Source organism: Lupinus angustifolius, chromosome LG07, assembly GCF_001865875.1.
Source record: "Lupinus angustifolius cultivar Tanjil chromosome LG07, LupAngTanjil_v1.0, whole genome shotgun sequence".
Classification (NCBI taxonomy): Eukaryota; Viridiplantae; Streptophyta; class Magnoliopsida; order Fabales; family Fabaceae; genus Lupinus; species Lupinus angustifolius.
Window position 1 is genome coordinate 7,706,018 of NC_032015.1, and position 17,087 is coordinate 7,723,104.

General features: G+C 34.5%; 3 protein-coding genes across 4 annotated transcripts; 1 reads left to right on the top strand and 2 right to left on the bottom strand.

Annotated features, from left to right (window-relative positions):
- Nucleotides 435-4,850, bottom strand: LOC109352131 (4-coumarate--CoA ligase-like 5). Its single transcript, XM_019593956.1, has 5 exons — nucleotides 3,559-4,850; nucleotides 1,966-2,111; nucleotides 1,727-1,794; nucleotides 1,515-1,617; nucleotides 435-797 (listed from the first exon to the last, which is right to left on the bottom strand). The coding sequence occupies exons 1-5, from the start codon at nucleotides 4,775-4,777 to the stop codon at nucleotides 684-686; spliced, it is 1,650 nt and encodes a 549-aa protein (XP_019449501.1). The 5' UTR covers nucleotides 4,778-4,850; the 3' UTR covers nucleotides 435-683.
- On the top strand, nucleotides 8,906-12,765 carry LOC109352132 (ATP-dependent zinc metalloprotease FTSH, chloroplastic). The gene is made up of 5 exons (XM_019593957.1): nucleotides 8,906-10,367; nucleotides 11,241-11,487; nucleotides 11,577-11,760; nucleotides 12,065-12,236; nucleotides 12,364-12,765. Exons 1-5 carry the CDS (start codon nucleotides 9,060-9,062, stop codon nucleotides 12,583-12,585), a joined length of 2,133 nt encoding a protein of 710 aa, XP_019449502.1. The 5' UTR covers nucleotides 8,906-9,059; the 3' UTR covers nucleotides 12,586-12,765.
- Nucleotides 12,628-16,037, bottom strand: LOC109352133. Of its 2 annotated transcripts, none has more exons than XM_019593959.1 (4): nucleotides 15,145-16,037; nucleotides 14,766-14,950; nucleotides 14,402-14,625; nucleotides 12,628-13,794 (listed from the first exon to the last, which is right to left on the bottom strand). In XM_019593959.1, the coding sequence occupies exons 1-4, from the start codon at nucleotides 15,914-15,916 to the stop codon at nucleotides 13,065-13,067; spliced, it is 1,911 nt and encodes a 636-aa protein (XP_019449504.1). In that variant the 5' UTR covers nucleotides 15,917-16,037; the 3' UTR covers nucleotides 12,628-13,064. The 2 variants fall into 2 exon arrangements, with proteins under 2 accessions (XP_019449504.1, XP_019449503.1); XM_019593958.1 differs by having other exon boundaries at nucleotides 14,766-14,953; nucleotides 15,145-16,035.

Sequence of the window (17,087 nt, forward strand, 5' to 3'; positions counted from 1 at the left end):
CTTGTGTCGGGCCGACAACAACAACATATTTACATTTACACGGACGTACTATACAGGATATGAGATATTATATATATGTTCAGGTTTTGGTTACAATTAACTATTTACACTGGTCTGGCTTCTATCTCATTGTTCGAGTGTCACTCCTGATTCTGCCTTTAGATAGTTGGTTAAAGTATATAATTTATGTTTTTTAACATCATCACTACCTTATCCAAGTAGTTGATAAAGATTATTCTTGGAGGGAGGATAACTCAGTAGTGCTCAAGTCTAGTTGCAGAGTTATATATTTGACGTTTTTCTTTTGCTGTCCATGTGTAGAGATACCTAAATCAAGTTATTAGTTCAAGTTTTTGACCCTTTGGTAGAGGAAGATTGTTCCAAAAATTATATTTAAACGATTGAAATATAAATTTAAGCACAATGCAGTATGATGAATGAAAATTGTGAATAGAGCATTACACATCTCCATTCAAATCGAATGACACAATTATGACCTTTATTCTCTGTAAGTGTATTAAGGGTCAGGCTCCTCTAGAGAGTATTGAACAAAGAACAGACTTAAACCGTGTTCAATATGATTTTAACATAAAATAAACAACCCATAAAATTGCAGCAAAAGGGTGTTCAGGATTCACCATCTCTCCAGTAGAAACCTCATATAAAGAAACTTAAAATCTCTTTCAGAGTTTAGACGTTGCAAGCTTGATGAGATCCTTCCTAAGAATTTTACCAGATGCATTTTTGGGTACTGAAGATATAAATGCCACTCTTCGAATTCTTTTGTAAGGAGCCACCTGTATATAACCCAAAACATGTTAAGATAATAACATAAAAAGTATCACCACAAACCAAAAGTTTTTATACATTAATTAGAGTACACGTATTAAGAATGAGCAATATCTAACCTTCTTCGTTGACCGGTTTGACCCGGTTAAGATCGGACTCGAATATGGTTGGGTTCATGGTTTAAAAATTAAATCATGTCAATATTTAAGGTTGGGTAAGGGACAAACATGGTTCAACCTGGCCCGGCCTAGCTCATTGTCACCCATGCGTATGTTCCTATGTATAGATTTAAGTGTGTACAGAGTAATGACACCTTTTTTATCTAAAGTGTCATTAATTTTTTAATTTTTCATCATTTGTATATATATATATATATAAATGATTAACAAAATATCTACTTATATATTATTTCATATGTCAAATTACATATTCAGGATAATAAATAATAGAGAATAATTTAATGATGTCTATAGTCAGGTTCGGAATCAAAAGCTGATTTCATTAAAATTTAGGTCAGGTTAGCCTTCGAGTCTAAGACCAAGCTCAGTTCAAAAATATAACAAAACCAACATTTAAGATTGGATAAGAAATAAGCCTTATTGTACTCATGCTCACCCCTAACACATATCATTGAAATATGTGCTAAAACATAGGAATGGAGACTAAAAAACCAAAAACAAAAGAAGTGGCCATATTATGATTGATACTTCAAAGTCCAAACTAACCTGTTTTGCTACAAAATCCATAACTTCTTTTTCTGATAAGCTACTTCCGGTGTTCCTCACTATATATCCCATTGGAACCTGTCCAGCTTCATTATCTGGGTACCTGATATACAAGACATGAGAAGACCTCAAGAGTCAGGAATGTTACTATTCCCAGAAATCACAACTTTATTTATTTGTCTTCTAAAGTTTCTGATGTATTGAAGTCTCACGGTATAACAGCAGCATCTGAAATAGCAGGATGGGTCAGCAACAAGGCTTCGAGTTCTGCTGGAGGGACCTAAAATATCAAAGAAACAAGATCAACAGATAATCTATATTAACAATATTCAACCCTGTGTGTATGAATTGCAGTCAGAAATCTGTCTCAGTTGTTAAATAGAAAATGCATCTCATATCCCTTATAATAATGTATTAATTAGCTAGAACCAAGAGTTCAGAAACTGGATACCTGATATCCCTTGTATTTAATCAGCTCCTTCAACCTATCGACAATAAATAAGAATCCATCATTATCAATGTAGCAAACATCCCCTGTTCTTAACCATCCCTCTGAATCAATGGTTGATGCAGTTGCTTCCTGGTTACCGAAATAACCTGCCATCACCATGCATTTAATGTTAAACCTCGAGGTGTATGCAATATTAAAGGAACCACTATGAAAGACATGCATAGAAATGATAGAATAATACCAAAATACGATTTAATCTAATTTATTTATTTGGTTATGAATATCTTAGACAGTCTTTTACCATGACATATTTTCGTATACAAGAACTCTACTAAACTTGCAACAGAACCAGGAATTTTGTAAATAAAAAAATAGGATAGATGAAAAGGGAAATTATGAGAAAAATACATGTGAGGATTGAGGAAGGTATGAACATTTTCGGTGAGAGAAACCCCCTTACATAACATAAATGGAAATATGATATAATCAGAATCAGATACAGCAAAATCTGCTTTCTGATATTTGTACTAATGAAGAATGACTAATATGATTTTTAGGTACATGAATTAATCTATTTAAATCACGAATAAGGACGTTAAGTTTTTTTTTCAAGGGAGGAAGAAGCCTTTTGAGAACAATCTGACAGTAATACTCACTCAGTTAAGTGTAATATTCATGTACGGCTAAAGACTTTTAGAATATTATTTATCTCTCATTTATATTATATATTTTTTAAGTTAATGATAATTAAAGATAAGAGAAGAGAGTATCTCTTGGTATAAGGAGATAAGTTATCTTCTCCCAGTGAAATCATGACATGTGTCATGTTTCGTTTCATCATTTTTTATAAAAATATTTTAAAAAAGAAACAAAATAGCACACATGTCACATTTTTACTGGTTAGAGAAAATAAGTTAAACTTATATATTATTAATGTATGACACATATATCTTTTTTTCTAATTTTAATTTAGTATAAAGCACACCGACCCAAAAACATTGAATATATAATACAGTGTAATTTACTTAAATCATCTGGAACAATTTGCACACAAAAACTATCCCTAAACGAAATCACGTGTTTCTCTTCCTATATTCTCATCTCTGTTTCATACCATCTAAAAATAATATTTTATTAAAAACAAAAGTCATAAAAATAAGGAATAATATTTTTATTCAAAAAGGATACACATATTTTAATAGTAAATGAAAAAACATTATTAGCTATCTATTTTAAAAAATATTAAATGAAAAAACATTATTCACATATTAGCTATCTATTTTAAAAAAATTATTTAGATATATTTATTAATTCAAACTATTATTTTCCTAAAATAAATGATTAAAATATGTAATAGATTTTTTTCATTTAATCTTAGAGGAAGTAGCCAATAAATCCAAAAATGGAAAAGGAAAAAATTTGTCATTACAAAACTGACCAACAATTGGAAAAAACTTAAAAAACGTGGAGGGAAATATTATTTTAATCAACAGACGATTAAACAAAACGAAAATAAGCCGTAAATGAAGACCAAAATTATGCTTTTGACTAACCATTCATTAAGAAAAAGACCACTTTAGTATTTTGACTTACCTTTCATGATGAATGGACCCCTAAGCCAAAGTTCACCGGTTCGGTTAACCGGCAGCGCCTCCCCAGACTCCGTGTCAACAATCTTTCCCTCCATCGATGGCGACAACAGCCCCGCCGTACCGTACCTTCTACTCTCTTCCAACGAATCCGTAGAACTCCCAATACTAGCAGATTCCGTCAACCCATACCCTTGCAAAATCGTCACCTTAGGATACTTCTCCACAAACCCTTCTGTCACTTCCTTACTCAGTGGTGCACCACCCGACAGCACCGTATGCAATGAACTCAAATCGTACTTCCTGTTAATCGCATCCGCGTTGTTCATCATCGCAATCAGAATCGGCGGCACCAGAGGAAGATAAGTAGCGCGAAACTTCTGAATCGAGAACAGAAGATCATGCATCTCGAATTTCGATAGCACTACAACCGTTGAACCTATTGCTAGAAGACTAGTTGCAAATACTGCTAAACCGTATACGTGAAACATCGGCACCGTACAAATGAAGGTTTGTGGATCCACGGCGTCGAATCTTCTATGAACGATTTGCACCATCGAGATCAAGTTTTTGTGTGATGAAAGCACACCTTTGCTTGGTCCAGTTGTGCCAGATGAGTATAACAGCGTTGCAGTATCGTCCTGGTTGACTCGCTCCTTGACTCGGTTAACCGAAGGTTCTCTCCTAATCATGTTTAGAAGCGTTGAAACTGTTTTACTCTGTTGTTGCGGTTTTCCTTCTTCTTCTTCTTCGTCCATGAGTATGATAGGGAGATTCGGTGAAGAAGCGGTTATTTTCGGAACGAGTTGAAAGGTCGTGAACGCAATAACAGGCTTAGAATCATTGATCTGTTTGGCGATTTCGTTAGCGGTGTTGAGGGGATTGGTGGTGGTGATGATGGCGCCGAGGGACATGACGGAGAGAGCGACGACGGGGAAGTAGATGGAGTTAGGGGAGAGGATGAAGACAACATCACCTTTACGGATACCGATGGAGGAGAGGGATGAGGAAACGGCGTCGACGGCGAGCCAGAGTTGGTGGTAGGTGAATTGGTGGCCGGTGGCGGAGTCGATAAAAGCAGCGTTGCCGTTGTGGGTGTGGGAGGAGATGAAGGTGGTTATGTCTAAGAATGGATTTTGAATAAGTGGGAGTGGTTTTCGCTTACTGTAGTAGATTGAATTGGAGCTGCAGAATCCACTCCTTGGGTCTATTTTTTGATCCATTGTTGGTGAGTGATACTTTACACTGCAATGAGTTTCCCTTTATTTATATTTCTCACTTCACTCTTGCTCGGTCTTTAAAATATTATGCTCTGTTGGGAATGTGGGGATTGCCCTTAAACTCATCCATTCAGTTTTTACCAACTTAATCACGTGACAATTATTCCATTAATACTGTTGAGTAAAATTTCTCTATTAATCAACCATAAGTATTGACGAAAGTAATTTTTGTAATATAACTCATACTAGATATTCTCAACAAAAAAATTATTATGTCTACATGTTCGAGGTCAATTATATTTACAAGTAATATAAAAAAGATATTTTTTTATTTTTATGATTTCTCCTAATTAATTGATACTTTTTAATTGAATTAACACATAATATAAAAAATCAGACATGTGATATACATATGGGGTTATGTGTTTTAATTGAGGAATTTATATTTTTTCTTATGCTTAACTCGTTACTATTATAGGACTTTGATAAATATATATCAAATAAATATTAAATTAAGTTTTAATTTAACACTATTACATGTAGTAATATTTGATGGGTTATGAATAGAAGATAGAATAATTTTAGCTCATATGATTTAGGTTCTTTAAGATATTTGTTACTTGTGAATATTGACTTGACTAGAAGCAACATTACTTTTCGTAAAAGTGCTCATGGCCGGTAGTACCCACGTTTACCTTGCACTCCATTGTCCTGCGTGGGAAACAAAATAAAATCACTTTTTTCTAAATTGTTATCACCAACACCAAGCAAGTTTGTTGTTGTTCTGACAAATGCGTCAATGAACTGCAAAAATCCCAAAAATTAAAATTAAAAATATCTTAAAGACAAGCAACAAGTTGCAAGTAGCCAACATATATTCTTTGAACGCTCATAAACATAGGAATTGCTCAAAACGACAACAATTTGGTTGAAAGTTCATAGTTTTCCCAGTAGAATGTATTGTTGGAACGAGTGCAAAATCAGATACATTTGGAGTCATGATATAGAAATTTGTCTCTGTTTGCAACTATAACACACCTCTTATTTATTATTTTTGGGAAATGAGGAACAAAGGAATCTTGAAGGAGAGACTAGGATGACAAAAACTTAAGGCTTTATTTGGAAGTTAGAAGGGAAAAGGAAGGAGAGAAATCAAAGGATTAAGAAGGGGAGGAAAGGTCAGGAAAAGGAAGGAAGTACTCTCTCTTATTTGGGAGTATGAGATCTAGATGAAGAATGATAAACTACTAATAATGTAAGAATATTTTTTATTTTTCCTTAAAAATGTAATTAACAATGAGAAATATACAATAATATGTAATTATATATTATTATTAAACATATTTGACAATTTTGACATTTTTTGTCCAAAAAACCCTAAATTGATGGAACTTTAAAAATAGACACATAGAGGCCCGGAGAACCCTCCAAAGCTTTTCTCTCTCCTTGATCCAACTCCCAAACAAGGGGAAGAATTTCCAAAGTCATCAATTCTCTTCTCTTTCTCTCCAAAACCACACTCCGAAATAAAGCATAAGGGTCTATTCCTGAGTGTAAAGCTTGATAGATCCATAGGATGAATAAAGGAACAAGACGTTAGTAAAGGTTCAATTTCAATAAGCAACATTTGTTGAGAAAGACAATCACACACCATAAAAAGATTAACTATTGTGATAAAGTTGGTAGTAAAAAAAGGGTTTAAAATTTTGCAGCTGGATTTAAATGGATGATAGAATTCGGTTGCTTTAGGAAGGTTTAAACTTTCAAGAGTAGGGATTGCAACTATGGGAAGTTGGATAGTGATTTTTATTTCTAAACCTACAATATTTGTAAGTATTCATGTCCATACGAGTAGTGGATATTTATGGATATCTAACGAATTTTTAATTTTAATTAGATATTTAGATATTTATATATTTAGTAATAATCAATATGCATGAATAATTATTACATGAATAATATAATATTTTATATGATAATTTATGATCCATAGTCAAATAAGTGTAATTTATTATAAAATAATAATCACGTATATCTTATATAATCTTAAAATCTTAAAATAATAATAAAAACCATAATATATAAATATAGATACTATCTTACGATATCAGTATCATTATTATAGTAAGATATCAGTATCATTATTATAAAGAAAAATAATACTAGAATAAATAATAAAGAGTATAATTGATAAGGATATAATAAGGAAGAAGTAATAATTTTATTTCAGAAAACAAAAATGAATTTTTTTCTTGATTTATATAAAATAAGTTAGGATAATGTTGGGCCACTTGTGCCCAGTACTATACTTAAGCCCACGAGAAATATTCAACTTCCTATTAAATTCGAAGATGATATTTTATAAATAGTGAAGTGCTATAATCAATTTTAATGTTTAAGATTTTATGCTTTTAACCGGTGTTGTGAGAATTGGATTGGATTGGATGGTCAGGCCGGTTTGACCGTTGACCGGACTTGAAAATGACTCTGATTTGTAGTTGTAACTGAATGATAGTTTGACCATTTTGAACCGGAGAAATTATAGTCTGACCGTGTCTAACCCAGTTAAACTGGATGAACCCGGAAAGTAAATCGGACGGTTCACTTAAAAATTAAAATAATGGAACACTACTTTAATATTTTGTTTTACTTTAGTCTAAAAAAATGAAGATATGTTACTTCAATATAATTATACATAATTATTAATTTTATATAAATTTTAATTTATATAATAATATATTCATATATAAACATTATTAATTATGTATAAAATCATCTGGTCAAATTAGACGATTTAATCGTTTAAACCTAATACGAGATATTTTTTGATTCAACCAGTGACTTGGGTTTCACTGTATTGCTTTTAATTAAGTAGGCTTAGAGTATTAGACCCATGTATCATGTAATACATATGCTACTAAGGTAGCATTTGATTTGCTTAGAAATTAATGAAATTTTGTTCTAGTTATTTCTTAGATATTTTGTTAGTTTCTCAAAATCCTCAATTTAGTGCTCTCCTAAGGTTTATCTTTTTATTGAGAGTTGTATAATATAAATGACTATCTCAATTAAAATATATTATCGAATACTCATAGGTGAGTGAAGCCGTCAAAGAGAAATGATTACCATCAGATCAACGTTGATAGAGTAAAAATCACTATACACGTCGATCCTTAAAGGGACACAAATGTTAAATTTTTTACATCAAATAGAATAACAAACTTAATGTGATACTTAAGTCATAAATAAGTTAGGATAATACTAAATATTTTTAAGGAAAATACCTAAAAACTTTATTTCCTTCCTAGGTGGTGAACTATTAACATATCATATTTATAACTATTGCATTCTAGTTCAAAGATATTTCAAAGTTAATTAAAAGGTATGTCATGTATAGGAATTAACTAATCTTTATGATATTTTAATTTTTATGTTATATGTATTACATTTACTATATTTATAGTAATAACTATTCTAATGTATACTTACAGGCGATGAAAAAGAATATTTGAGTTCAGATGAAGTTGATATGTCTGATGCTAATGATAATGAAACATTCAACATATTAACTCATGAATTTCTAAATTCACTTTCAACATCAGGTCTTCCAAATCATAAGATCAAGCTAAAAGTAGGAACCCCGATTATGTTGTTAAGGAATTTAGATCAATCAGAAGGGTTACGTAACGATACAAGGTTAGTAGTTACGAAGATGGCTAATCATGTACTTGAGGCAAAAATAATGTCTGGAAAAAACATTGGGAATATCACTTACATTCCTAGATTATCAATGTCACCATCCCAATCTTCATGGCCTTTCATGCTTATTCGAAAACATTTCCCTATAATTGTATCATATGCTATGATTGTAAATAATCATCAGTATCATTTTCATTAACAACTTAAGTTGTCACTCTTTAATTAAATTTATGCAACACACATTTTCACCTGTGCCAATGCAGGAGTTTCCTACTAGTTATTTTTCAGTAGCGGTTGATAAAAAAAAACAAAGGGATATAGTTAGGCCACGTGTACCAAACAATAGCACAACCAAAGATAATGGTAGAGGTTCAATCCAATTGCTTCTTCTTTCCCTTAACCAAATCAAACCCCAAATAATTTCCCCCTACACACCGAATGTGACACAAATATCACCCATTATCACATTCTTCACTTCACCGTTTCACAGTGTAGTAGATAGATAAAGATAGGGTTATTTTATAGTAACCATAAACCATAACCCATAACCTTCCTCATTCTTCATTCCTCATAGCAGCAATATCTCATGGCTTTCACTTCCCACACCTTTCTTTCTACACAGTTTATAGGAACCAATATCCTTCTATCTCCCCCAACCCCTAAAATAACCAAATCACCATCATTTCTCTTCAAAACAAGATTTCTAAACTTTCAAAAACACAAACCAAATTCCAATTCACAAAAACAAAAATCATTAACTTCTCAAGCTGCTTTATCTGCTTTAATCTTTTCTTCTCTTACTCCTCAAGCTTTTGCTTTAGATAACCCTAATACCCCACCCACTATTGTAATTGAAGCCCAACAACCCAATCCTTCAAATACTAACAATTCTTCATCTTTTTCCGAAAACCTTCTCCTTACTGCACCAAAACCCGAAACCCAAAATACTCCTGATATACCTGATGGGTCTCAATGGCGTTATAGTGAGTTCTTGAATGCTGTTAAGAAGGGTAAAGTTGAGAGGGTTAAGTTCAGTAAAGACGGTTCTGTCCTTCAATTAACTGCTGTTGATGGCCGTCGCGCCAACGTTATTGTTCCAAACGATCCTGATCTTATTGATATACTTGCCATGAATGGCGTTGATATATCGGTTTCTGAAGGGGAATCCGGTAATGGGTTGTTTAATTTTATTGGGAATTTGTTGTTCCCGATTTTAGCCTTTGCGGGTTTGTTCTTGTTATTTCGTCGGTCTCAGGGTGGGCCCGGCGGGCCTGGAGGGCTAGGAGGGCCGATGGATTTCGGGAGGTCGAAATCGAAGTTTCAGGAAGTTCCTGAGACTGGGGTTACATTTGCTGACGTGGCAGGTGCTGATCAGGCAAAGCTGGAGTTACAGGAGGTGGTTGATTTTCTGAAGAATCCTGATAAGTATACTGCCTTGGGTGCTAAGATTCCGAAAGGGTGCCTTCTGGTGGGACCACCGGGCACAGGGAAGACACTTTTGGCGAGAGCGGTAGCTGGGGAGGCTGGCGTGCCGTTCTTTTCCTGTGCAGCTTCAGAATTTGTGGAGCTGTTTGTCGGGGTGGGTGCTTCGAGGGTGAGGGATTTGTTCGAGAAGGCAAAGTCGAAAGCGCCTTGCATTGTGTTTATCGATGAGATTGATGCGGTTGGGAGGCAGAGAGGGGCTGGTATGGGGGGAGGGAATGATGAGAGGGAACAGACTATTAATCAGCTGTTGACTGAGATGGACGGGTTTTCGGGTAATTCAGGTGTGATTGTTTTGGCTGCCACTAACAGACCGGATGTTCTTGATTCCGCCTTGTTACGGCCTGGAAGGTTTGATAGGCAAGTTACTGTTGATAGACCTGATGTTGCTGGTAGAGTTAAGATCCTCCAGGTGAGCATCTAGGCCCTTATGTAAGTTATGTAATGGGAGTTAATGCTGTTGCTTATATATCATGAATTTAGTTGCTGTATATTCAAAAAACATGTTTTAGTATCGTGACAATGTATGTGAAGTGGTAGCAAGCCGCACTCACAGAGAAGATCAAAGAAGTCTCATGGAGTCATAGTTTAGACTGAGAGTGGCCCGGGTCAAAGACGTGGGAAATATTGTGACGATGTGTAGTTAAATCGATAGATACTTTAGACAAAGTATGACTAGAAATGAATGCATTAGAGATGAAGTTGAGGTAGCACTAATTGTTGAAGATAGATGTAGAATTTCACCTTAGGTAATAGGTAGTCTGAGACTATTTGGAGAAGACTTGTGCAAGCCAGGTTGAAGAGAGTAGGTCAAATTGAGGGTTACACAATTGCTAGGGGTACGCATAGAGGGAGACCAAGGAAAACTATAGGAGAAACCGTTCAGAAAAATTAAATGTAAATGGTTTCTTTATAAACATGATTTAAGGTAGGACATTGTGAAGTTGTTTGATCCATGTAGTCAACCTCACCTAGAGGGAGAAAGCTTGGTTGGTGTCAATGTAGTTCAATCGATATGCTTAGTTCATTGTTTCCTATTTATTCATGGGGTTTCTACTTCATTCTGCAACCAAATTCATCCAGGAGTACCAAAAAGCAGAGATGTCATAGGTTATCCCTGGTGTACTAGATACATGTCGTGTTTTGGAATGTTGTAGTGCAGTCTATGATAATTGTTACCGCTATAGTACGCACCTTAATTTAAATCCATATCTGATGGCTGGTGTTTAATGAGTATGCTGCTCTCATTTCTGTAGCTAAATTCATAACTTATGTTCTCTGTCAGGTGCATTCAAGGGGAAAAGCACTTGCAAAGGATGTTGATTTTGATAAAATTGCCAGAAGAACCCCAGGGTTCACAGGGGCTGATCTCCAGAATCTGATGAACGAAGCAGCTATTCTTGCTGCCAGGCGTGACCTCAAGGAAATAAGTAAAGATGAGATATCTGATGCCCTTGAAAGGATTATTGCTGGACCAGAAAAGAAAAATGCTGTAGTCTCAGATGAGAAGAAGAAATTAGTAGCTTATCATGGTATGTACTTTTTACGAGTTGCATGCTTATGTTTCCCGGGCCTGGTGTCATATTCGAGTCTGTGACCTATTTTTCCTTATTAAATTCAGAGGCTGGCCACGCACTAGTTGGTGCTTTGATGCCTGAATATGACCCTGTAGCCAAGATATCAATTATTCCCCGTGGCCAAGCTGGTGGCCTTACATTCTTTGCACCCAGCGAAGAGAGGCTCGAGTCTGGACTGTACAGTAGAAGCTACTTGGAAAATCAAATGGCAGTTGCTCTGGGTGGAAGGTCAGTGGACCATGCAATCCATGGAAAAAATGCCAAATTCCTTATTTTTTAAATTTTAATATTTGCACGGCCTAATGATACCACCTCATTGTAATTGTTTTAATTAAAGGTTGGCATCACCATTTCAAGAGTGATGTAGATTGGCTACTGCCAAGGAAGCTGCATAAGAACTACGAAGTGTTGTTTAATTAACTGCAATTGTGTATATTAAGGACTGACTATAATCCTATAGGTGTGACATATGCTCAAGTTTCAACTTTGCATCTTATCTAACATTCCTTTTCTCTTTCTTCTGACAATGAAGGGTTGCTGAAGAGGTAATTTTTGGGGAGGAAAATGTCACCACCGGAGCATCAAATGACTTTATGCAAGTTTCACGGGTGGCACGGCAGATGGTCGAAAGATTAGGGTTCAGTAAAAAGATTGGACAAGTTGCCATTGGCGGACCTGGTGGAAATCCATTCCTGGGCCAACAGGTAGGGTGTGACACTGACATAATACCGTTCATGTCATTATTTGACATATAGCAGTTCATTTTTTCAAGAAAGCGTTGTTCTTGGACATCGGCTAATGCTTCACTGTTCCATATAATTTTAATTGCAGATGTCAACACAAAAAGATTACTCCATGGCAACTGCTGATATAGTGGATGCAGAGGTGAGAGAGCTTGTAGAGACAGCCTATTCTAGGGCAAAGGAGATCATAACAACTCACATTGACATACTTCACAAGCTTGCTCAACTTCTCATAGAGAAAGAAACTGTGGATGGTGAAGAGTTCATGAGCCTGTTCATTGATGGACAAGCTGAATTATATGTTGCATGAGGGTATTGGTATAATACTTTATCCAACATAGTCATGGTTGTACTATATGAAAAGTGAATTAAGTTAAACTTTAGGAGATAATGTATAATGATGTGTATGTATAATTTATTGTTTACTATTGGTGTGTGTTTAATCCAGCTTATCAAATGGAAACAGTGTTTATATGAATGACTTGTGATTGAACTTCTTATCCTAACACTGATGTTAAGTCTGATGAAGAAATCATGCAGTCTAACATTTTTACATCTTTAACGAGACTGTGTGATGTTAAATGGATGATTTAGGTTTATTTATCAAAGAAGCATAATATATCCTAACAGAGTTCATCATTTATTTGTTAATAATATCAGTAAATTTTCTTTGAAGAAAAGACTTGAGATTCATATACATAAAAATAAGTTCTGAGAAGAATAAGATATATGTATAGAAACTTCAATCCTACAAGAATCAATGAATCATCCAGTCTAAATAGTAAAAAGCTAATGAATGTTGTTTTGTTCTCCCAAAACATGTCTGTTTTTCTCAATAAGTTGGCATAGTTCTTCATATGCACTAGCAGTGGTGGCAGTGTACTTCTCCATGGCAGCAAAAATATGTTTGAGACCTGATTGCAAACAAACAGTATCCACAAGTTGACCATGATGTACTGCATCAGCATCGGTATCAACTGGTTCCATCTTTCTCTGTCTAGTGTTAACCACTTTTAGCATCTTTTGCTCTTGTCTCTCCAAGATTTTCACTTTTCTCTCCAATTCCTTGTCCAATGTTAAATTTTGCTGAAGGTCTGCAATATGCTTTTCCAAGAGCTTATTCACTTTTACAATGAACCCATTAGCGGCTTCAATCACCTCCTTCTCCGAGAGGTTATCCATTGTCCGCGACCATTTCGTACAGATCACGAATACAGGTGGTGCGTCAAGCTTCTCCGGAGAGAAGGGTGAAGCGCCATCGGGTATTTCCTCAGGTTCATACATTAGACATCTTAATAGCCAACCATTCAAGGCTTTCACATGAGACTTTTGGGCGTAAATCCAATCTGAGAAGCTTAAGTTCCACTTCTGTAACTCGGATTTTAGTTTTATTGCTTCATGAAGATGATAATTATTAACCTTTATGTTGAATGAAGAAGCATCTAAACTTCTGGCTTCTGCAATTACCTTATACTGGCATCTGTAGCATTCTAGCAGATCTTTCCACATTCCATGAAACCTGTTCGATAAATGGATAGTTAGTAACAAGTAGAAGAAGAAAAAATGGAAAAATTCAATAACAAAAAAAAAACAAAATAACATTATTATTTATTACTGATGCATTTAAGAAAATTGCTACATGCACTCAAGTGGTGAGAACATGAATTACTCTTGTCATACTTGACCCATCAAATTTCTTATTTTATTGTTCATTGATGCCAATGGGCCGCCCTGCTCGCCCATTTGAAATGCCCATAGGCAAAAAGGGTATGTTGAGCGGACGTTTTAGGACGGATGGACACAATTTTCATGCCTTGCCCACCCAAAATGTGCGGGCGGGCGGGCCCCATGGGCTTTACCCAAATTGTCAATGATATTCTCAAACATAACCTAAAAGTATGACCATCTACTATTTTGTTTAGTTTTAAAAATATTTTTATAGAAAATGATTAAATATAACATATATCATTATTTTATTTGTTAGATGAAATAATTTATCTTCTTATACTATATTTTTTATTATCTAACACAATTGCTATTTATTAGAAATTAAGATAGTGGCCTGCACCTACCAACTACAGAGGTTTCAAACAACTAGGCAAGAATTTAATGACAAGAAAGTATACCTGAAAATGAAGCTATTGATCTGGGGCCATAACTCCTCTTCCCTCAACTTACATATCGTGTTAGATATCTTGTCAACCACTTGGAAAGAGATTTTGATTTTTGTACCTAAAATCTCAATGAAAGTTTGAACAGAATCAACGTTATGAGCATCAGCATCCTTTTTCTTCAAACGTCTCAATTGCCTACACTTCTTCTCATGAAGTATGCGCAATTTCTCTTCAGCCTGGATATAAAATATACACAACTAACATCAGGATAAGAGATAATCAATTTCTCAATACTCATCCACACTCACATCTCTTCATGAAATGAAGCTAAGCTAGCATTACGGTTTCAAATATTGAAAGAGGAAAATGTTTATACCTTGACTTCATCATAGAGCTTCTTCTCCCACATACATAGCTTCTTGAGAGTAGAGCAAAGATTCCCATATCTGAGGCCATTGTCTACATCAACTCCTCCTTGGTACCCAGATCCCAATTTGAATTCCATGCAGTTAACCATACTCAGGGGCTTTGAGGGAGTAAACATTTGCATTATCTTGCAAGCTGCTGAATCCAAGAATCTCATTTTTGTCAGTTAAATATGATTAATTACTCAAATATACTAAAATGTTCCAAGATAAAAAAACATTGGGTGCTAAATAATAAACAAAAACATTTCTATCCTTAAAAATAAGAGCAAAAATAACAACTTCCTTTTCCGATAGGAGAGGATTCTGATTCATGAGTTGAGTATGTACCTGGATTAACGGCTATATCTTGATGGTAACGGAGTTTGCCAACATCTAACAATTCCAAAACCTGTTTGCCTGAACCGGATGCGGTCTCAAACAGAATCTGAATCTCTTTCATTGTCTCACTCAAACCTTTCACTGACTTCACTTTATGTTCCTCCAACGTTGTCTCTTTCTGAGAAATTGACTTCTTTACCCCTGAATCCCCCTCCTTATTCTTCTCCCCTTCTCCATCTTCACCACCAGTTTTATTCCCTTTCTCTTTTTCCTTCTCCTTCTTTTCCTCCTCAATGTTGCGGTTTGGAGGACTATATGGAACTTGGTATTTCTCAAAACTTTCAAATAAATTTAAGAAATCCCAGGCTGGCGGAGGCGACGGCGGAGGGTAATTCCGGAAAGCCACATTATCAACAGGTGACGTGTCATAACGACTAGGATTGAAAAACTGTTCTGTATCATCAGCTTCTGAATCAGAATGCAAAGTAATGTCTGATTCAGAGTGAACTGTTGAAGTAGCAAGTGGCGATGGTTTTGAAGACTCAGATTTATCCAAGTTAACATTGATAGCTATAGCATCATTATCACACTCAGAATCACAATTATATTGAAGGAAGAAACTGTGAAGAACAGTGCCAAGTGTTGTAAGTGAATTCAAATGTGCCACGTGTGCATCAGCGAGAACATAGCTTTGTCGAAGTGCTTCATCAATGTACTTGCAACGATCATGGCACATAGCTACAACGGGAAGCCCATCCAATCTTGAAGTGTTGCATCCCATTTTGTATATGAATGTGTGATTTGATGTGAGAGATTTCAGTTTGTTAAGGTTGTGGTGTGATATAATGTGACATTTGAATTGGAATATGATTTTGGAGAAGGTTGATGAGAAAGATTAATGGCATTCGAGGAATATTATAAAACAATGGACCGCTTTACTGTTTGGTGTAAACTGTCGGGTACAGGCATTCAACGTCTCTTTAACTGTTTTTTTTTTGTGCATTGCAGGTCCCACATCAAATTTTAGAGTACAATTGTAATATCTATGAGAAATAGTATTTTCGTTCATAATATGGGAAGTTATAATATATATATATATATATATATATATATTTTTTTTCTTTCGGTATTTATATCGGAGTCAATCTCATCCGAACTGAGAATATAGGTATGTGAGACTAATTCTTTTAATGAATATTTCTTTTATCTACAAGACTCGAAACTAAAACATTATTTAAGGAGAATAAAACACCACTTTAACCAACACTCATTAGTTATATATATATATATCATATATTAATATAAGTGAGGTATTGAATATTATATTATATGTATTTAAAACTTTAAAAAATAGAAATGTTGTCTTTTTATGTCACAAGCATTGTAAGTTGCTCACGTTTAAATAATTTTATAAAACAGCACTTAATGGTATGGAAAGTGAAATAAATGTTTGAGTTAAATATCATGTATGTGTAGTCGTGTATAAATGTTTTGGTATGATGCTCCTCAAATTCTAAAAGAGGTAAATCTAGTAATTCAAAAGGATCATTTATATTGTAAAATTGATGGTTAATATATAAAACTATGTTTTTGTCATTTATATTGTTAAAATGATGGTTAATATATAAAACATAGTTTTTGTTTGTCACTGTCTTTGTTTTACTAAGATAATTGTCGTAAGGACCTATATAATATCTGAAAGTTGACAGTACTGATTAGAATATCTAGTTAAAGATGCTATAATTTTAATGTTTGGATTTTTAATCATAATTATGAAGTTAATGTCTATCTCTCAATAAATTTTAAAGGTTCTGCTAATGGATTTCATTTGTGTGAGAGATGGTATGCATTAATACCTCACACGTCATATCCCATAGGGATTTTTTCTATCACCAAGATAGAAATATTATTTTTACATTAGTTTTAAGAATAAATATATCATTGTAAGTATA

Excerpts from the sequence above, each read along its gene's own strand:
- LOC109352133 (XM_019593958.1), bottom strand. The coding sequence starts at position 15,916 with ATGGGATGCAACACTTCAAGATTGGATGGGCTTCCCGTTGTAGCTATG. Across the intron at positions 14,954-15,144 it reads AGATATAGCCGTTAATCCAG|CAGCTTGCAAGATAATGCAA; the intron begins GTACATACTCAA and ends TCTTGGATTCAG. Across the intron at positions 13,795-14,401 it reads ATCAATAGCTTCATTTTCAG|GTTTCATGGAATGTGGAAAG; the intron begins GTATACTTTCTT and ends TTTATCGAACAG.
- LOC109352131 (XM_019593956.1), bottom strand. The coding sequence starts at position 4,777 with ATGGATCAAAAAATAGACCCAAGGAGTGGATTCTGCAGCTCCAATTCA. Across the intron at positions 1,795-1,965 it reads TTAAATACAAGGGATATCAG|GTCCCTCCAGCAGAACTCGA; the intron begins GTATCCAGTTTC and ends TTGATATTTTAG. Across the intron at positions 1,618-1,726 it reads TCAGATGCTGCTGTTATACC|GTACCCAGATAATGAAGCTG; the intron begins GTGAGACTTCAA and ends CTTGTATATCAG.
- LOC109352132 (XM_019593957.1), top strand. The coding sequence starts at position 9,060 with ATGGCTTTCACTTCCCACACCTTTCTTTCTACACAGTTTATAGGAACC. Across the intron at positions 11,488-11,576 it reads GAAATTAGTAGCTTATCATG|AGGCTGGCCACGCACTAGTT; the intron begins GTATGTACTTTT and ends TATTAAATTCAG. Across the intron at positions 11,761-12,064 it reads GCAGTTGCTCTGGGTGGAAG|GGTTGCTGAAGAGGTAATTT; the intron begins GTCAGTGGACCA and ends CTGACAATGAAG.